The following is a 22187-nucleotide window of genomic DNA, read 5'->3' as shown; positions in this document are numbered from 1 at the left end:
CACGAAAAAATACAAATAAAAATACAATTAATTTTGAACGTTTTTAGCAAAATATAGTAAAAATTTATTTATTTATTTATTTATTTTAAATAATAAATATATTTATTTTTAGGTAAGATAAACATAATAATACAATTTATCTCTAGTCTGGATGATTTAGTTCTTGTCACCCTGTTGTCCTCCCGTCATGAAAAAAGGCTGTCCTCACTCAGGTCCGCATGGAGATGGAGGGGGCGTGGCTTCCAGCTCCGGCTGAAAATCGGGAGATTTTCGGGAGAATATTTGGTTTTCGGGAGAGGCGCTGAATTTCGGGAGTCTCCCGGAAAATTCGGGAGGGTTGGCAAGTATGAGTTAAGTCCTTGTTCAGAAAAGGTGTATCACTCTTTAAAATGGTCATTATATATTTGATCTATTCTTGTCGTGTAAAAGGCTCTTTCTTGTTATTAGAATCCGATTGTGGTCTGACAAACCAGATGGAAAATTGTTATGTGAATAATGATCTTATTGACTCAATCGCAGCAAGAGAAAACCACTTATAGATTTGTCTGTCCTGCAATATACCTGTTATTACAGGGTGTTGTTATTTCATTAAACACCAGCTGACAGACAAAATCAATACGCGGCACAGCTTCGCACTTGATTAAATGACTGGATTTAGTCCCAGGAGAAGGTCCACTTGTTAAGTTAATGTTGCGGACTCGGTGTGAAATCATCAATAATCATATGGAGCACGGGGGATAAACTATAAGGCAGGGGGGAAAAAAGCTGTTTTTATAATAGAGTTGTTATAATTTTAATCACATTATGCAGATGAAATAAGAAATGCTGCAGCCTTACAAGGAAGAAGAGTCTCTGAGCTGCACACGGTAGGAAGAAGTCATTCCACTGGTCAGGGTTCCCGACTGGGAAGGTGATGGTGTATAAGTTGTACTGAAACTTGGTTGTGATAAAGCGAGGTCACCGGCTCAGCTGGAAGAGACCTTCTTTAAATTATACATTTAATTTTCACCTGTCATAGCTTGACAAAAAAAACAAAAAAACAATGACTTGTAGGGATGGGAATGGAAAACAAGAACCGGTTCCCAGTGTATCAGTTCTTTACGGACTGGTCAATCGGAGGCAAGATAAGGCGGGTCATGGAAACCAGGACGCAAAATCATAACAGTCAAGCACTCATGTCACATGACGACGAGGGAGTCGGAGACAGAGGGACACTTTATGCTGGAGACTCAAAAAAAATGAGAAACAAACAAACCCCAAAACTAGTGAAGTTGGCACGTTGTGTAAAGGTGTACATAAAAACAGAATATAATTGTGGAGGGGGGTGTGGCCTGCAAGCCTGCCGCGGAACGGGGTGTGTCAGGACCGGCCTCGAAGACAGCGACAGGTGTATAGATGGCCCAGGTGGGCCTTGTTATCTAATCACCTGTTGCCTTTATTAGCAGCAGCCGTGAGGAAACGAGTAGTTGGAGTTGCTGCTGAGAGACACGGACGCAGAAAAGACACAGTGCTGAAAAGCAAAAGACTTTGCACCATTGAAGGGAAATAAAACAGTGTTATACCCTGAATTTCTGGCAGTCTGTGGTGGTCTGAAGAACCCACTAGAGGGCAACCTCTACAATAATGATTTGCAAATCCTTGTCAACCTATATTCAATTGAATAGACCGCAAAGACAAGATACTTAACGTTCGAACTGGTAAACGTTATTTTTTGCAAATATTAGCTCATTTGGAAATTGATGCCTGCAACATGTTTCAAAAAAGCTGGCACAAGTGGCAAAAAAGACTGAGAAAGTTGAGGAATGCTCATCAAACACTTATTTGGAACATCCCGCAGGTGAACAGGCTCATTGGGAACAGGTGGGTGCCATGATTGGGTAGAAAAGCAGCTTCCGTGAAATGCTCAGTCATTCACAAACAAGGATGGGGCGAGGGTCACCACTTTGTCAACAAATGCGTGAGCAAATTGTCGAACAGTTTAAGAACTAAATTTCTCAACAAGCTATTGCAAGGAATTTAGGGATTTCACCATCTACGGTCTGTAATATCATCAAAAAGTTCAGAGAATCTGGAGAAATCACTGCACGTAAGCGATGATTTTACGGACCTTGGATCCCTCAGGCGGTACTGCATCAAAAACCGACATCAGTGTGTAAAGGATATCACCACATGGGCTCAGGAACACTTCAGAAAACCACTGTCAGTAACTACAGTTTGTTGCTACATCTGTAAGTGCAAGTTAAAACACTACTATGCAAAGCCAAAGCTATTTATCAACAACACCCAGAAACGCCACCGGCTTCGCTGGGCCTGAGCTCATCTAAGATGGACTGATACAAAGTGGAAAAGTGTTCTGTGGTCTGACAAGTCCACATTTCAAATTGTTTTTGGAAACTGTGGACGTTGTGTCCTCTGGACCAAAGAGGAACAGAACCATCCAGGCGCAAAGTTCAAAAGCCAGCATCACTGATGGTATGGGGGGTATTAGTGCCCAAGACATGGGTAACTTACACATCTGTGAAGGCACCATTATTGCTGAAAGGTACATACAGGTTTTGGAGCAACACATGTTGTATGTTTTAGCGCTTTCATGGCGAGTTTACTGACAGATATAACTAAGAACTTTACACTACTTTTTATTAGAAATGGCAACAGCGGAGGATGAATGTCCCATAACAAGAAGATAGAGAACAAGAAGAAGATTATCAACTACGGGGTCGGCACGGACTACAAAGGCTGAAGCGCACAATTTTTCAGGACTTATGCAGATCCCAAATACAGATCAGCAGGTACCAGAAGGTAAGAAAAGTTGCTTTTGCATAATATTGCGAAACAAAACGCCAGATAATATGTCTGACCTTATACACACACCATAATAATACTCATATGTTTAATCCAATTCAATCCAATCCACTTTATTTATATAGCACATTTAAACAACAAAAATGTTTCCAAAGTGTGAAGTGAATTATATTTTTATAGCTTTTTTCTCTAATGACTCAAAGTGCTTTACATAGTGAAACCCAATATCTAAGTTACATTTAAACCAGTGTGGGTGGCACTGGGAGCAGGTGGGTAAAGTGTCTTGCTCAAGGACACAACGGCAGTGACTAGGATGGCAGAAGCGGGCAGCAACCCTCAAGTTGCTGGCACGGCCGCTCTACCAACCGAGCTATACCGCCCCCTGTGTGCTGCACAACAATATTACAAACAATATTAAAAACAATATTCAAATATTATCCTTAGCTCCACCAATGACTGAATAAAAAACAAAAAATAAATAAATATAAAACCAATATAAAAACCATATAAAAATAAATATGATTAAAAACGATTTTAAAGGGTAAAACCAATTAAAACAGTAAATAGAAATCAAAATTTATTAAAAAAAAACAAACACAGAGGACAACAGCTCACGTAGTGTTAAAAGCCAAAGAATAAAAGTGGGTCTTAAGACGAGTGTGCCGAAAATCCATCAAGCGGTGCGGCTTCATAGCTTACCAAAGTCGTACTAAAACATTCTGATAGATTTTTGAGCGCCGTGTGTAATGTTCTATATTTTCAATGAAACATTTAAAATGTTGGTGTTGTTTACTTGAGACCCATCATAGTGCAGTCTACACATATCTCTTATGTTTGACTGCCATCTACTGATCACACTTATCATTACACCATGTACCAAATAAAATCGCTTCAAGGTGGGTATCTTCAACCAAAATTATTCCTTACATTAGGCGCACCAGTTTATAAGGCGCACTGTCGAGTTTTGAGGGAAAAAAATGATTCTAAAGGGGAACATTATCACCAGACCTATGTAAGCGTCAATATATACCTTGATGTTGCAGAAAGAAGACCATATATTTTTTTAACCGATTTCCGAACTCTAAATGGGTGAATTTTGGCGAATTAAACCCCTTTCTAATATTCGCTCTCGGAGCGATGACATCACAACGTGACGTCACATCGGGAAGCAATCCGCCATTTTCTCAATCACCGAGTCAAATCAGCTCTGTTATTTTCCGTTTTTTCGACTGTTTTCCGTACCTTGGAGACATCATGCCTCGTCGGTGTGTTGTCGGAGGGTGTAACAACACGAACAGGGACGGATTCAAGTTGCACCAGTGGCCCAAAGATGCGAAAGTGGCAAGAAATTGGACGTTTGTTCCGCACACTTTACCGACGAAAGCTATGCTACGACAGAGGTGGCAAGAATGTGTGGATATCCTGCGACACTCAAAGCAGATGCATTTCCAACGATAAAGTCAAAGAAATCTGCCGCCAGACCCCCATTGAATCTGCCGGAGTGTGTGAGCAATTCAGGGACAAAGGACCTCGGTAGCACGGCAAGCAATGGCAGCAGTTTGTTCCCGCAGACGAGCGTGCTAAACCCCCTGGATGTCTTGGCTCACACCGTCCCTTATGCCACCGAAGATGATCAAGAGAAGAATATCGACCCTAGCTTCCCTGGCCTGCTGACATCAACTCCAAAACTGGACAGATCAGCTTTCAGGAAAAGAGCGCGGATGAGGGTATGTCTACAGAATATATTAATTGATGAAAATTGGGCTGTCTGCACTCTCAAAGTGCATGTTGTTGCCAAATGTATTTCATATGCTGTAAACCTAGTTCATAGTTGTTAGTTTCCTTTAATGACAAACAAACATACCAATCGTTGGTTAGAAGGCGATCGCCGAATTCGTCCTCGCTTTCTCCCGTGTCGCTGGCTGTCGTGTCGTTTTCGTCGGTTTCGCTTGCATACGGTTCAAACCGATATGGCTCAATAGCTTCAGTTTCTTCTTCAATTTCGTTTTCGTTACCTGCCTCCACACTACAACCATCCGTTTCAATACATGCGTAATCTGTTGAATCGCTTAAGCCGCTGAAATCCGAGTCTGAATCCGAGCTAATGTCGCTATAGCTTGCTGTTCTTACTGCCATGTTTGTTTGTATTCACTATGTGACGTCACAGGAAAATGGACGGGTGTTTATAACGATGGTTAAAATCAGGCACTTTGAAGCTTTTTTTAGGGATATTGCGTGATGGGTAAAATTTTGAAAAAAACTTCGAAAAATATAATAAGCCACTGGGAACTGATTTTTAATGGTTTTAACCATTCTGAAATTGTGATAATGTTCCCCTTTAAGTGCGCCTTATAATCCGGAAAATACGGTAAAACAGCTCTGTATTGATTTCAAGGTTTTTGCACCATTTTTGTACTCGGACTACAGGTTTCGACCTTAAAAACAAACGGATCTGTTTGTTGATGCCGCTAGCTTGAACACCGTCCGGAGGGATAAACTAACTGCTAGAAAAATACAAGTTTCCACTGCTGTCGATCTCTAGCGAGACTTCAACCACAACAAATGCAGAGGAGGATGTGGAAGAGTCCAGAATCTACAAGAAATGAGAGCCAGGCAGACCAAAGTGTTTGCTAGGCTTGAAAGACGGCAGGAGGACATTAAATACTTGAAAATATTAAGGAAGCGAGGAAGGGTACTGCTACCTCCTGTGAGCACTCTGCAACACTCAAATGGATGGACTTGAAGGACAAAGGAAGAGAGAGAGAGAAAGTGAAGGTTTTAAAGAAGCAAATTAATGAGAGGGATTACGTTATCTCAACCGATATGTCAGATTTTCAGAAAGTACAAGAGTCTGTCCGCGTGAACAATGTGATTATGACTGCACTGCAGATAACACCCGTGCCTAATGGTGGAGCAGCTGATAACAGGAAGACGAGATGCTGCTTCTTCAACAGTGCAACAGGTGAGCAACGTTCTGCAATCAAAACGGTGAATGTGGACGTCAACAAACATGGCGTAGGATAGACTTTATTTATCCCACAATGGGGAAAGTACGTGGTTGCAGTGCAGATACAAAAAGTCCACAAAAAACAGTGGCGTGGTGTGAGCAAGGCCTTCTCTGTTGGCCTAACATAAATTATGATCATGTATTAATAAAGTTTTAATCTTATTTTTAATGTACTTTCCATAAAGTCTGCGGGCTGTAGAGCGTTTTCTATTCGGGCTCCAGGACTCTGGAATGCCCTCCCGGTAACAGTTAGAGATGCTACCTCAGTAGAAGCATTTAAGTCCCATCTTAAAACTCATTTGTATACTCTAGCCTTTAAATAGACCCCCCTTTTAGACCAGTTGATCTGCCGTTTCTTTCTCCCTCGTGGAGGGGGGGGCACAGGTTCAGTGGCCACGGATGAAGTGCTGGCTGTCCAAAGTCGGGACCCGGGGTGGACTGCTCGCCTGTGCATCTGTTGGGGACATCTCTGCGCTGCTGACCTGTCTCTGCTCGGGATGGTCTCCTGCTGGCCCCACTATGGACTGGACTCTCACTATTATGTTAGACCCCCTATGGACTGGCCTCTCACGATTATTTTAGATCCACTATGAACTGGACTCTCACAATATTATGTTAGATCACTATGGACTGGACTCTCACTATTATGTTAGATCCCCTATGGACTGGACTCTCACGATTATGTTGGATCCACTTTGGACTGGACTCTCACTATTGTGTGTGAATCGGTAAATGTGGAAGTAGTGTCAAAGCGCTTTGAGTACCTTGAAGGTAGAAAAGCGCTATACAAGTACAACCCATTTACCATTTATCATTTATTATGTTAGATCCCCTATGGACTGGACTCTCACTATTATGTTAGATCCCCTATGGGCTGGACTCTCACGATTATGTTGGATCCACTATGGACTGGACTCTCACAATATTATGTTAGATCCACTATGGACTGGACTCTCACTATTATGTTAGATGCACTATGGACTGGATTCTCACGATTATGTTGGATCCAATATGGACTGGACTCTCACAATATTATGTTAGATCCACTATGGACTGGACTCTCACTATTATGTTAGATCCAATATGGACTGGACTCTCACGATTATGTTGGATCCACTATGGACTGGACTCTCACAATATTATGTTAGATTCACTATGGACTGGACTCTCACTATTATGTTAGATCCACTATGGACTGGATTCTCACGATTATGTTGGATCCACTATGGACTGGACTCTCACAATATTATGTTAGATCCACTATGGACTGGACTCTCACTATTATGTTAGATCCACTATGGACTGGACTCTCACGATTATGTTGGATCCACTATGGACTGCACTCTCACAATATTATGTTAGATCCACTATGGACTGGACTCTCACTATTATGTTAGATCCCCTATGGACTGGACTCTCACGATTATGTTGGATCCACTATGGACTGGACTCTCACAATATTATGTTAGATCCACTATGGACTGGACTCTCACTATTATGTTAACAATCCGGGGTGGACTGCTCGCCTGTGCATCGGTTGGGGACATCTCTGCGCTGCAGACCTGTCTCCGCTCGGGATGGTCTCCTGCTGGCCCCACTATGGACTGGACTCTCTCTATTATGTTAGACCCCCTATGGACTGGACTCTCACGATTATGTTGGATCCACTATGGACTGGACTCTCACAATATTATGTTAGATCACTATGGACTGGACTCTCACTATTATGTTAGATCCCCTATGGACTGGACTCTCACGATTATGTTGGATCCACTATGGACTGGACTCTCACAATATTATGTTAGATCCACTATGGACTGGACTCTCACTATTATGTTAGATCCACTATGGACTGGACTCTCACGATTATGTTGGATCCGCTATGGACTGGACTCTCACATTATTATGTTAGATCCACTATGGACTGGACTCTCACTATTATGTTAGATCCACTATGGACTGGACTCTCACTATTATGTTAGATCCACTATGGACTGGACTCTCACTATTATGTTAGATCCACTATGGACTGGATTCTCACGATTATGTTGGATCCGCTATGGACTGGACTCTCACATTATTATGTTAGATCCACTATGGACTGGACTCTCACTATTATGTTAGATCCACTATGGACTGGACTCTCACTATTATGTTAGATCACTATGGACTGGACTCTTACTATTATGTTTGATCCACTATGGACTGGACTCTCACAATATTATGCTAGATCCACTCGACATCCATTGCACCGGTCGGCCTAGGGGGGAGGGAGGTCCCCACATCTGCGGTCCTCTCCAAGGTTTCTCATTGTCCCATTGGGTTGAGTTTTTCCTTGCCCTGATGTGGGATCTGAACCGAGGATGTCGTTGTGGCTTGTGCAGACCTTTGAGACGCTTGTGATTTAGGGCTATATAAATAAACATTGATTGATTGATTGATAAATGTATAAAAGTATTCATCATACTCTCTTCATGTCCTATTAGGCTCCTTGTTTTTACGTTGGAGCGTTTATCCAATCAGAATTCAGCTCGCTTGTTGCCATCGCTGCGTGAATTCTGCCGGAGACCTTCTGAATCAACATTGTGCAGTGTAAACGAACGGAGGACATTCGGACGGTTGTAGACAGTTGTGATAGCCAATCAGATCACGAGTTGTCGACAGTAGCCCATCTAGGTAGCCTTAACTTAAACGTGACTGGATTGGATACTCACGTGTCACTCCCAAGTGAGAATCCAATCACTAGTTATTTGCGAAAGCAGGAAGTGTTGCACCGGAGCCAAACTCGGGTAACAGAGACATTACCGGTACTCACTCTTTTAACCGACAAAGAAGGAGAGCAAAACGTAGATTAGATATGTATTTGCGAGGCTATTTTCAAGAAGAATCAATCCCGGGCTCTGGATCTTTCTGTGGGGAGTTTGCATGTTCTCCCCGTGACTGCGTGGGTTCCCTCCGGGTACTCCGGCTTCCTCCCACCTCCAAAGACATGCACTTGGGGATAGGTTGATTGGCAACACTAAATTGGCCCTAGTGTGTGAATGTGAGTGTGAATGTTGTCTGTCTATCTGTGTTGGCCCTGCGATGAGGTGGCGACTTGTCCAGGGTGTACCCCGCCTTCCGCCCGAATGCAGCTGAGATAGGCTCCAGCACCCCCTGCGACCCCAAAAGGGGCAAGCGGTAGAAAATGGATGGATGGATGATTAACGTGGACCCCGACTTAAACAAGTTGAAAAACTTATTCGGGTGTTACCATTTAGTGGTCAATTGTACGGAATATGTACTGTACTGTGCAATCTACTAATGAAAGTTTCAATCAATCAATCAATCAAAACACACACACACAAAAAGAACACAGATGAAATACAAACCTCGTTTCCATATGAGTTGGGAAATTGTGTTAGATGTAAATATAAACGGAATACAATGATTTGCAAATCATTTTCAACCCATATTCAGTTGAATATGCTACAAAGACAACATATTTGATGTTCAAACTCATAAACATTTTTTTGTTGTTGCAAATAATCATTAACTTTAGAATTTGATGCCAGCAACACGTGACAAAGAAGTTGGGAAAGGTGGCAATAAATACTGATAAAGTTGAGGAATGCTCATTATACACTTATTTGGAACATCCCACAGGTGTGCAGGCTAATTGGGAACAGGTGGGTACCATGATTGGGTATAGAAACAGCTTCCCAAAAAATGCTCAGTATTTCACAAGAAAGGATGGGGCGAGGTACACCCCTTTGTCCACAACTGCGTGAGCAAATAGTCAAACAGTTTAAGAACAACGTTTCTCAAAGTGCAATTGCAAGAAATTTAGGGATTTCAACATCTATGGTCCATAATATCATCAAAAGGTTCAGAGAATCTGGAGAAATCACTCCACGTAAGCGGCATGGCCGGAAACCAACATTGAATGACCGTGACCTTCGATCCCTCAGACGGCACTGTATCAAAAACCAACATCAATCTCTACTGAACAAAGCCGCGGGCCTAGTTTGAACAAATTAACCTTTTAATTTACACTGAAAAATACAACCACCCACCCCCCACACACACACCTTGTAGCGTCCCTGAAGAGTTAGTGCTGCAAAGGGTTCTGGGTATTTGTTCTGTTGTGTTTATGTTGTGTTACGGTGCGGATGTTCTCCCGAAATGTGTTTGTCATTCTTGTTTGGTGTGGGTTCACAGTGTGGCGTATATTTCTAACAGTGTTAAAGTTGTTTATTCGGGCACCCTCTGTGTAACCTATATCGCTGTTGATGAAGTATGCGTTGCATTCACTTGTGTGTGCGTGCAGAAGCTGCATTTATTGTGTGACTGGGCCAGCACTTGGATGAAAAAAGTGGACGTTACCATTTTCGGGAGGGGCACTGAATTTAGGGACTCTCCCGGGATAGTTGGCAAGTATGAGATTTAGCGGTGAATGCGGTATACTGCGGCACCGCCGCTGTATATAATCGGCTGGCCAGCTTTAGTGTTAATTTGATATCGCCTCAAGGGCCAAGTGAAATTACACGGCGGGCCAAATTTGGCCCGCGGGCCAGAGTTTGACACCCATGCTCTAAAGGATATCACCACATGGGCTCAGGAACACTTCAGAAAACCACTGTCACTAAATACAGTTGGTCGCTAAATCTGTAAGTGCAAGTTAAAGCTCTACTATGCAAAGCGAAAGCCATTTACCAACAACTTCCAGAAACGCCGCCGGCTTCTCGAGATCATCTAAGATGGACTCATGCAAAGAGGAAAAGTGTTCTGTGGTCTGACGAGTCCACATTTCAAAATTTTTTTGGAAATATTCAACATCGTGTCATCCGGACCAAAGGGGAAGCGAACCATCCAGACTGTTATCGACGCAAAGTTAAAAAGCCAGCATCTGTAATGGTATGGGGGTGTATTAGTGCCCAAGCCATGGGTAACTTACACATCTGTGAAGGCACCATTAATGCTGAAAGGTACATACAGGTTTTGGAACAACATATGCTGCCATCTAAGCGCCGTCTTTTTCATGGACGCCCCTGCTTATTTCAGCAAGACAATGCCAAGCCACATTCAGCACGTGTTCAAGGTTCAAGGTTCAACTTTATTGTCCCCGCGGGGAAATTTGTCTTGGGCACAGTGCATCATTGCTTTCTTAACATACACAAAAACAACAGAACAAAAACACAAGCACAGACACAACCACAACCAGACAACTAACATTTCAACATCAGAACATGGAGTTTGATAGACATAGGTGGCACTTTGATGTAGGCATAAAATCTACAGTATGGAGATAAAGATAAAGTACCAGTGTGCATTGCACTAGAGCTCATAGATAAAGTGCTGTGTGCTAAAGTCATACTTGCCAACCTTGAGACCTCCGATTTCGGGAGGTGGGGGTTGGGGGTGGGGTGGGGCGTGGTTAAGGAGGGGAGGAGTATATTGACAGCTACAATTCACCAAGTCAAGTATTTCATACATATATATATATATATATATATATATATATATATATATATATATATATATACACATCCTGAAAATATGCAAACAAAACTGTGTTTAGATAATTGATACTTCAAACTTGCATGAATAAATATTAAGGAATATAACATTACTTGGCTTCTGACAGTTTCAAAATGTAATGAATAAAATGCTAAAGTTGTTGATAAACAAGCAATTATTTTAATATTTAAATATGGTCATTTTAAATGAATTATTATGATAATTTAAAATCAATTATTTCAAATATGTTTATTTTAATGTGTAATTCTATGGCTGGATGTAATAAGGAGTCAGGAAAAAATACAAATAAAAATACAATTAATTTTGATGTTTTTAGCAAAATATAGTAAACATGTATTTATTTTTTTATTTATTTTTTATTAATAAATATTTTTATTTTTAGGTAAGATAAACATAATAATACAATTTATCTCTAGTCTGGATGATTTAGTTCTTGTCACCCTGTTGTCCTCCCGTCATGAAAAAAGGCTTTCCTCACTCAGGTCCGCATGGAGCTGGAGGGGGCATGGCTTCCAGCTCCGGCTGAAAATCGGGAGATTTTCGGGAGAGGCGCTGAATTTCGGGAGTCTCCCGGAAAATTCCGGAGGGTTGGCAAGTATGACTAAAGTGCTTAGTGTTACAACAGCGTGGCTTCGTAAAAAAAAGAGTGCAGCTGAGATGGGCTCCAGCGAACCCAAAAAGGGACAAGCGGTAGAAAATGGATGGATGAATGGACTGCAGACACGCGGAAAAAGGCCAACCTCACTGGCAGTTATTTTGTCGCTTACCTTTTACACAGTGCAATACGGTAACAAAATGGCCGCTTGCTTCGAGAGCTGCGTGTGAGGCTTGTGTCTGGTGAGTGTATTTAATAAACCCTTTGTCAAACTGCTCTTTATGTATTTGACAGTCCGAGAAGCGTCTTCAGTGTTTATGAGCACTAGGTGGAACTAAACTAAAAATACTGCCATTAATGTAATCTGTGTGCGGACGGCGAACGTGACACCGACGTGGTCGGGGTAAACAAAACTCCCATTGGAAAACTGTCACGTCATATTCGCTACTAAAAATAAAGCAACTCCAGCCACCTGGCAACATATTTCTTTTTTTATATTACTTTTGAGGGTCTTTGGTTAAATTCGGCGTCCAAGTGGAACTAAAAAACGATGTATTTGCAGAGAAATGTTGAATGAAGTGTCCTGAACTTGTTTAAGAGTCAACCACGCAGGGGCAGCAGATACATTATGAGTCTGAACAAAGTGTTTATATGAGTTTTTTACCTCCGTTATTTATCTTGCAGGTCCGCATCACTGAACTAATCCACAATGATAACTCCAATGTTTGACCTGAGCCAGGATGCAGAGTACCTGATCCTCTCCATCCGGGTTCCCTACACCAGAACATCAGAGTTTGACCTCTTTATAGACGGAACAGATGTCAAATTCTATGCCAAACCTTACTTTCTGAGGTGAGTTAATCAGCATTTAACATATATGCTGTTTTTATTGTGTGGGCACTAATTTAATTTTAATCCTCAAAGTATATTAGGGACTTTTTTGTCTTTTGAGGTAAATTTGCTCTATTTTTCACCATGACTTTAGTTGTGTTACAGCAGGGGTGCTCACACTTTTTCTGCAGGCGAGCTACTTTTCAATAGATCAAGTCGTGGGGATCTACCTCATTCATATATATAATTTATATTTACTTATTTATGAAATATATGTTTTTGTTAACAAGTTAAAGGTGTTTAATGATAATGCAAGCATGTTTAACACATATAGTTAATGTTGTTAAAAAATTAAAGGTGTTTAATGATAATACAAGTATGTTTAATACATATAGTTAATATTGTTAACAAGTTAAAGGTGTTTAAAGATAATGCAAGCATGTTTAACACATATAGTTAATATTGTTAACAAGTTAAAGGTGTTTAATGATAATACAAGCATGTTTAACACATAGTTAATATTGTTAAAAAATTAAAGGTGTTTAATGATAATAGAAGTATGTTTAATACATATAGTTAATATTGTTAACAAGTTAAAGGTGTTTAAAGATAATGCAAGCATGTTTAACACATATAGTTAATATTGTTAACAAGTTAAAGGTGTTTAATGATAATACAAGCATGTTTAACACATAGTTAATATTGTTACTAAATTAAAGGTGTTTAATGATAATACAAGAATGTTTAATACATATAGTTAATATGGTTAACAAGTTAAAGGTGTTTAAAGATAATACAAGCATGTTTAACACATATAGTTAATATTGTTAACAACTTAAAGGTGTTTAAAGATAATACAAGCATGTTTAACACATATAGTTAAAATTGTTAACAACTTAAAGGTGGTTAAAGATAATACAAGCATGTTTAACACATATAGTTAATATTGTTAATAAGTTAAAGGTGTTTAAAGATAATACAAGCATGTTTAACACATGTAGTTAATATTGTTAATAAGTTAAAGGTGTTTAAAGATAATACAAGCATGTTTAACACATATAGTTAATATTGTTAACAAGTTAAAGGTGTTTAATGATAATACAAGCATGTTTAACACATATAGTTAATATTGTTAACAAGTTAAAGGTGTTTAAAGATAATACAAGCATGTTTAACACATATAGTTAATATTGTTAATAAGTTAAGGGTGTTTAAAGATAATACCAGCATGTTTAACACATATAGATTCCTTTCTTTCATGAAGACAAGAATATAAGTTGGTGTATTACCTGATTCTGATGACTTGCATTGATTGGAATCAGACAGTGGTGCTGATAACGTCCGCATTTTCGAATGGAGGAGAAAAAAAAGTCCTCTTTTCTGTCCAATACCACATGAAAGTGGTTGGTTTTTGGCATCTTATTTGTCCAGCTTCCGTACTCCTTTGTATACACTTTACAAGAAATACATTGTCGGCAAACTCCGTAGCTTGCTAGCTTGTGCACGCCGGCTTTCTGAGACTCTTATTTTGTTAGCGCAACTGTGCAGTCGGTCTTTGGAGTTTTGACGACCGGTACGGCGCCAGAGTCTGTTGAAATAAAGTGTTTCTCGCCTTCCAGTCGGTAATTTTAATGAGCTGGCAGCAGCCAGCGTCATCTCAGAAGACCCTCGGGTGCCGTGAATGTCAATCAAGTGACGAAAGTGACGTCATAGTGAAGATTTATGATCGCTCATTTTTAGGACTATTTTTTTTAATGCCTGGCTGGTGATCGACTGACACACCCTCCGCGATCGACCGGTAGCTCGCGATCGATGTAATGAGCACCCCTGATTTAGGATAATTAACCTTCCAATTACAATAGTACAAAATACTGCAGTAATGAAAAATGTTTGTTGCGTTTGAAAGAGTTACTTGCATTGTTATTACGGTAATTGCTATGATTACATTAGTGCTTATTTTGGCCATAGTTAATGTAAACTTTTCAACTATTCAACATTATTATTGTCAAGTGCTTACAATTTTGTCCATACAGACAATTGTATGGTTTTGATTATATTTAATAACATTCTTCAGTCGGACATGGGCATTAAATTTGTTTTTAAGTTGCATTAAAAAGCGTTATATAGATTTGCTGATATCTGCAGAAACCCTGAATTGTTTTTTCAAAGTTTTTTTTTTTCCCGCGTTAAATTTTAATATTTTCAAATGCAGCTGGGATAGGCTCCAGTCACCACCGCAACGCCAAGAGGGTCGACTGATAGAAAATGAATGGATGAATGCCATTTTAAATACTTTTTATACATCAATGATACTCTCTGAACACATTTTATAGCCATTTATCCAAACTTTAGGGTGTTTAAAGTGTATAAAATATTTTTGGGTTTATATTTTTTGCTACTCTTTTTGTGCAAATATTTCAATCAAATTCCGTTCTAAATAAAAATAGCAAATATTATTTTTAATTGTAACCATTTAAATGCCCATTTAATCCAATTATAATTTTTTTGTTAATTTCGGAAAATTGGCACAACTTAAATTATTATCCCAAGATAGGTGTGATAAGCTTTCTCATTCAAAAAGAGGATGTCATTTCTACCAAAAGTGCACCAACAAAGTATTGCGCAAATACTGTGAATACTTTGACTTTGGTAGTTTTTTATTTTTAATAAATATGCAAAATAACAAAAAACCATGTCACACTTTGTCATTGAGGGGGGATTATTGTATGTAGAATTTTGAGGACAAAAATTAATTTATATAAGGCTGTAACATAAAATGTGTAAAACGGTAAGCTCTGTGAATACTTTCCGGCTGCACTGTACCTTGATTGATTGAAACTTTTATTAGTAGATTGCACAGTGAAGTACATATTCTGTACAATTGACCACTAAATGGTAACACCCGAATAAGTTTTTCAACTTGTTCAAGTCGGGGTCCACTTAAATTGATTCATGATACAGATATATACTATTTTCATAATACAGTCATCACACAAGATAAACATCAGGGTATATACATTGAATTATTTACATTATTTACAATCCGGGTTGTGGGATATGGAGGGGGTGGTTTAGGTTTGGTTGGTGTCAACACTTCAGTCATCAACAATTGTATCATCAGAGAAATGGACATTTGAACAGTGTAGGACTGACTTAATAGGATATGTACAGCAAGTAGTGGATATAGAGAGAGAGATCAGAAAGTATAAGAAAAAGTGTCTACATTTGATTATTTACATTTGATTATTTACAATCCGTGGAGGTGGAATGTAGTGGGGGGAGGGTGCTAGTTTAGGTTTGAAGTTGCCTGGAGGTGTTCTTTTAGTGGGGTTTTGAAGGAGGATAGAGATGCCCTTTCTTTTTCACCTGTTGGGAGTGCATTCCATATTGATGTGGCATAGAAGGACAATGAGTTAAGACCTTTGTTAGATCAGAATCTGGGTTTAACGTGGTTAGTGGAGCTCCCTCTGGTGTTGTGGTTATGGCGGTCAGGAAGTAGTTTGACATGTACTTCTGTATCAGGGAGGTGTAGCGGATTTTATAGACTAGGCTCAGTGCAAGTTGTTTTACTCTGTCCTCCACCCTGAGCCAGCCCACTCTGTTACTGTCACAGTTTAGTTTAAAAAATGCATTCCTCAATTAATGAATGTAGCATACAGAAAATTTGAGGGATGTGGGGGGGCCACATCGATTTTTAATTGAAGATGCTAAAACTCAATCAATCCACTGTAGGTCCAGTGCGCTTGGAGTTTTAATCAGGAACAAAAGCTGATTTAAAAAATGTTCATGTAGGTCTGTCACAATGTTTTCTAGGTTAACACTTCCGGGAAGAGTAGTCGAAGATGGAAGAGAAAAGGCCACATTTGACATTGATAAAGGTATGTAAAAACACAACTGGATGTAAAAAGCTTCAGTTTTAATAAATCATAAAAATAAGTTTTTGGATGCGTGCATTACTCAAAACTTTTAGCATATCAATATGTGGAGTAAAAGTATGGAACGGACTAAATAGTTAAAGCTATGCAATGTGCTCATGGGTCAGTTAAAGAAACAGTACAAGTATATGTTTTTTACATGCTATTTTGAGGAATCAGTGTCTTTTATAATTTGTTGCTACATTCATTCACTCATTGATTTACTGGCTTATTTTGTATGTTTGTTCATTTATTATGCAATGTTTCTGTCAGTATTTACTCCTTTATTCTGTCATTTAGTACATTTTATTATACATTCTTTGTTTTCTTTTTTCCTTTTTAGAAATAGGTCAACAAAAGTTATTTTTAAACGTAAGCAATGGACAGATAAGCAGTAATTGCGAAGACATGTTCCTTATTGTAATTGTATTCAAAATAGTCCCATCAATGTCGCAGTGGGCACCAACACAGATACCTTAAAAAACGTTCCTATGCCTTTTGGCCTCTTGTCCACGCGCAAACTTGTCCTTAAAAACATACACTTTTGAAAACGCTGGCCAGAGTGAAGAGTTTCAAAACTCTGTCCTCAGCATGTGCGTGTAGACGGTTTAAACGGACACATTTGTGTACAAAATAAGCAAGAGGGGGGTGAGCTAGAAGTACCTATCTTGATAAAGTATCATTTACCCAGACTTTCTATTTGTTAAAATATCAAAATAATATTTCAATTGGAAACACCAAACGAGTAAAGTATATAAAAAATATATCAAACAAATCTTTTAATGAAGTGGTCACTGCAAACTTGTGCGTTCTTAGACTCCTTAGAGTGGAGTGCATGACACTTGGTCGTTGTCATCTCCTAAGACAGGGGTCTGCAACCTGCGGCTCCAGAGCCGCATGCGGCTCTTTAGTGCCGCCCTAGTGGCTCCCTGGAACTTTTTCAGTTTTTTTGTTTTAATAGGGTTTCTATAGGAGGACAACATGACACAAACCTCCCTAATTGTTACAAATCCCATTGTTTTTATTAAACATGCTTCTCTGATGAGAGTATTTGGCGAGCACCGTTTTGTCCTACTAATTTTGGTGATCCTTGAACTCACCGTAGTTTGTTTACATGTATAACTTTCTTCAACGATGCCAGAGAAAGACGTGTTTTATGCCACCCATTCTTTGTCTCATTTTGTCCACCAAGTGTTTTATGCTGTGCGTGAATGCACAAAGGGGAACTTCGTTGATGTTGTTGACTTGCGTGGAGCGCTTATCAAGCATATTTGGTCATGACTGCGAGCTAATCGATGCTAACATGCTATTTAGGCTAGCTTTTTGTACGTATTGCATCATTATGCCTCACTTGTAGGTATATTTGAGCTCATTTAATTTCCTATGTCCTCTGTGTGTTTAATTTATATCTACATTTCTCATGACACATTATCTGTATGTAATATTGGCTGCATTTCTGATAGTTGTTTGTGTGCCATGTTGTTCCAGACCACAGCAAACGTAACTCAGCTTGCATAGATTGTTATAAATCCATTAGAAGAAGACAGCCCGCCATTTCCTTTAACTTGGACACACACATCTATACCTTTGGCCATTCTGAGCCAGTAATTTCCAGGAATTATCTCTCCTTCTAAGAAGCCTGCATTTGATTAATGTTTTCCGATGTCAAAATTTCTGTCAGCGAAGATTTGTGTCAGCCTACGACACATAGTCATTTTGATAGTAGGCTAATCTAGACACTTACATCATGTGTTGCCTTCGTTATATCACTTGTAAAAGGCTTTTTATTTTTTGCGGCTCCAGACAGATTTTTATTTTGTATTTTTGGTCCAATGTGGCTCTTTCAACGTTTTGGGTTGCCGACCCCTGTCCTAAGATGTGGCACTCTTCCACCCTTCTTGATTTCCTCAGCGAGCGCTTTATAAAAAACAAAGCATGCTGTATCCTGGCCTCCTTGGGAGTATGCGCTTATGTTATAATGCATTCCAAGTGCAACTGGAATAGGGGAATAGGCTCCAGACCCCCACAACCCCGAAATGGATACAGAGATAAAAAATGGATGGATGGATAGTTCCGCAAGAGTCAGTTTTATTTTGTGCAGCCGCACACGACCGTACTTTAAGGCACTTAAAAAAACCTGGATGATGTATCCCGGGCTGCTTGTTAGTGTGCGTTTGTGTGTAGACATACACTGTTTTGAAACTACACTTGGATGTGTTTGGCAAGGTATCCTTGTTTGTGTGGGCATGGCCTAAGGACCATTCTGGGGAGTTAAGGACACTGTGAATGTAGGATGAACATGAGGGCTTTTGGTCACAGGCTTCCTCGATAGACTTCATATGCTTGCCAGTAGACAACCACAATATATCCCAGTACACTGCAAAAAGTCAGTGTTCAAAAACAAGAAAAAAATAAAAATAAATTCGGGGTATTTTATTTGAACTAAGCAACATTATCTGCCAATAGAACAAGAAAATTCGACTTGTCAAGACTTTCCAAACCAAGTAAAATTAGCTAACCTCAGTGGACCCCAAAATACCTTAAAATAAGTATATTCTCACTAATAACAAGTGCACTTTTCTTGATAGAAAAAAATAATTTGACCTTTTTGCTCAATATGTTGAAACATATTCTTTAATTAAGTAAATGCTAGTGCCATTATCTTGACATAATGATATGCGCTCTGTATCATGATTATTTTTTTTCATGCTTGAAGTAAGAAATTATTACTTTAAAAAAGTAGTTTTATACTTGTGAGTGTTGATGACACAGCTTTGCATCAGTTGATATTCTAGTTTCAAGCATGTTTTACTCAAAATAGGTCATAAAATCTCAGCTACAATCTGTAATATCTTACTGAGATAATTTAGGACCAAAACCCTTAAAACAAGTAAACCACTCTAACATAAAATCTGCTTAGTGAGAAGAATTATCTTATTAGACAGAAAATAAGCAAATATCACTCTTATTTGAGATATTTAATCTTACTTAGATTTCAGTTTTTGCAGTGTAGACATCCTCATCCTGGATTTTGTGTCCATTCCAGTACACAAGTGGATGAATTAAAGTGTAGTAACTTTACCTAGTAACTAAAAAAAAGTCGATACACTACATTTCCATCAACCATTTCACGCATTTATCAAAACAGAAGAAGAAAAGACAATTTAACTATAAATCTAGTGTATGCACTGAGAGACACTTTTTAAGACATATCTCCCCTTAAATGTGAGTTTGTTGCTTTTAGTTGTTTTTCGACTTATTACTCATTTAAAATGCAGTGGAGCCAAATGTTGCTGGTGGTGCTAAATAGCAGCTACACAAACAATTAAGTTTATTTCCAAAAATATTGTGGGTGATTGTTGTTTATAATGTGTGTCTCAAGTGGATCTTAAGGTACTCCTATGCACATCTTAAACAAACCATTATATCAGAAACAGATTTATTGGCCAAGTATGTATAACAAATAAGGAGTTTGACTTGTTCAATGCAAGAAACAAAGAAAAATGCAACAAAGACAAGACCTCCGGGGTGCTATCTTAGTATGAAAACGAGCATAACGCAAAATACATAAAAGACGTTAAAGGACCACAGAGCTGATGCAACCAGCTGCCACTTCAAAGGGGCTATTTATACATACATTTACAAGAATAAACACAACGAATAACAAAAAAAATTGCAATAAATAATACATGTTGCGCACATCCGATTGCACCATGCATGGAGAAACAAAACAAAAACACAAATTTAACATCCGTATACACTGACGGGGCCTCAGCGGTGCTACTCACCATTGTCTGCTCGGGGGCAGCATGGCCAGAGACAGGAACAGACCCAACAAATGCTATGCTTTGTCTTAGGCTGCCCACCAGCTCTCGACCAATGTCCAGTCTGCGCGGATGATCGTCCAGGTAGACCGAAGAGTTTTTCGATACATGCTCGTTCAGCCAGGGCTCCGTGAAGCTCGTCCATCCCAACGCCCAACGCTAGCTCCGCAGCCCCGTCTCTTCCTCCGCAACTTCTTCTGTCTCTCCACGCGGACTCCTGTGTGAGAGAGAGCCAGCAACTGGTCTCCGGTGCAGACATTGCCATGGCTCTCCAAGGCAGATCCAAAAATGTACAAAAAGCTGCGCAGAGGCCACAGAAGTATCACCCCTTGTTGTGCAGTCCCAAAGAGGCCATATGTGACAGAAACACTATTAAGGTGTTACTTTTAGACCTGCAGAGGGATATTGGTACTCCGGATAGTTTCAGCTGCAAGACGCTGAGTCATGTACCGAGGAGCTGTGAACGAGAAGTGCTCTTCTGGGCCTCTTTTAGTTTGCATTTTCTATCAATCAAGCAAGCCAAATTAAAATGTTTGTAATGCTTGTTCATCCCATTTAAAAGACCACTGGAATAAATGATTATAAACTGCATGGTGCCTGGCTGTAATATATCATCACATCGACGTCCCACTGGGGTGAGTTTTTCCTTGCCCTTATGTGGGCTTTGTACCGAGGATGTCGTTGTGGCTTGTGCAGCCCTTTGAGACACTTGTGATTTAGGGCTATATAAATAAACATTGATTGATTGATTGATTGACAGTGACTGTGATGAGGAACTTGTGGGGTTTTTCTTTTGAACATATTACATGAGCAAACAAAACATGTTAATGGTGTTATTGGCACCATGTTCTCTCTGTCTATACAATACAGTCTGGCACTTTGATCTGCGTTTGAGGTCCGCGTAAGTACTTCGAATAAATGGAGGCTGACACGTTTGCCGTCTGTCAGCATGGCTCCAGTTGACATGCTGTATCTAAATAATCCTGCAACATCTGCTCATAAATCTGAGTGTTTTGTTCAGACTCACAAAAAGCTACTTAGTCATAGGGTTATTAATGTTTTAGCACAGTGGTTGTCAAACTTTTTTCTCCAAGTGCCACCTCAGAAAACACTTGGCTATCAAAGTACCACCATAATGACCAACATTGAAATACAGTAACGTAGTAGGCCTAAGTATTAATTAAAAACAAGGCAGAGGTTTTATTTAACAGGTATAGTTAATATTTTGGCCACACAGTTTGAACAGTAACACTGTTTGAATGTAGGAAAACAAAACACCGTACTTTAATCAAGCGATTCTTTAGCATACCACTAGATGGAGCCCGCATACCGCTATTGGTACACATACCACAGTTTGAGAATCTCTAATATAGATAATTAATAAGCACTTGTTGTATAGAATTTTTTAAGGAGACATGCTATGCATTTTTTTACTGATTAAAATAGTGACCCCTGGGAACATGCTTTATCAGTATCATGCTTTAAACCCATCATTGTACCCATTAATCTTAAATTCCATCCGTCCATCCATTTTCTACCGCTTGTCCCTTTTGGGGTCACCTCTTTTTTATTTTAAAAATAAAAATCAGCACAAAGTGTTTTATTCATTTTATATAATGGGCTCCCGAGCTAATGTTGCTGATCCATTTCAATGCACTATTTTTTTGTTTATTTAATTTTAATGTTCAGTATCA

The 22187-nt window shown here is 39.4% G+C and overlaps 1 protein-coding gene and 1 long non-coding RNA gene across 4 annotated transcripts in view; both read left to right on the top strand.

Moving 5' to 3' along the window:
* Positions 1 to 1002, top strand: part of LOC133571010 (uncharacterized) — a 56698-nt gene extending 55696 nt beyond the window's left edge. Inside the window, exon 6 of the long non-coding RNA XR_009810263.1 lies at positions 213 to 1002. This is a non-coding gene — a long non-coding RNA (uncharacterized lncRNA). The remainder of the gene's footprint in view (positions 1 to 212) is intronic.
* Positions 1003 to 2778: 1776 nt separating this feature from the next.
* The window catches only part of shq1 (SHQ1, H/ACA ribonucleoprotein assembly factor), a 95106-nt gene continuing 75697 nt past the window's right edge, over positions 2779 to 22187 (top strand). Inside the window, exons 1-3 of one of the 3 annotated variants that reach the window (XM_061923952.1) lie at positions 2779 to 2799; positions 12609 to 12776; positions 16569 to 16633. In XM_061923952.1, the coding sequence (XP_061779936.1) occupies positions 12634 to 12776; positions 16569 to 16633 (208 nt within the window). In that variant the 5' untranslated portion in view covers positions 2779 to 2799; positions 12609 to 12633. Of the gene's footprint in view, positions 2800 to 12015; positions 12167 to 12236; positions 12328 to 12608; positions 12777 to 16568; positions 16634 to 22187 lie in introns of those variants that run through there. The other 2 variants (XM_061923951.1, XM_061923953.1) reach the window with 2 other exon arrangements.

This window comes from Nerophis lumbriciformis, linkage group LG28 (genome assembly GCF_033978685.3).
Source record: "Nerophis lumbriciformis linkage group LG28, RoL_Nlum_v2.1, whole genome shotgun sequence".
NCBI lineage: Eukaryota > Metazoa > Chordata > Actinopteri > Syngnathiformes > Syngnathidae > Nerophis > Nerophis lumbriciformis.
The sequence above is the reverse complement of the archived record's forward strand: the minus strand, read 5'-3'. Positions and strand labels throughout refer to the sequence as shown.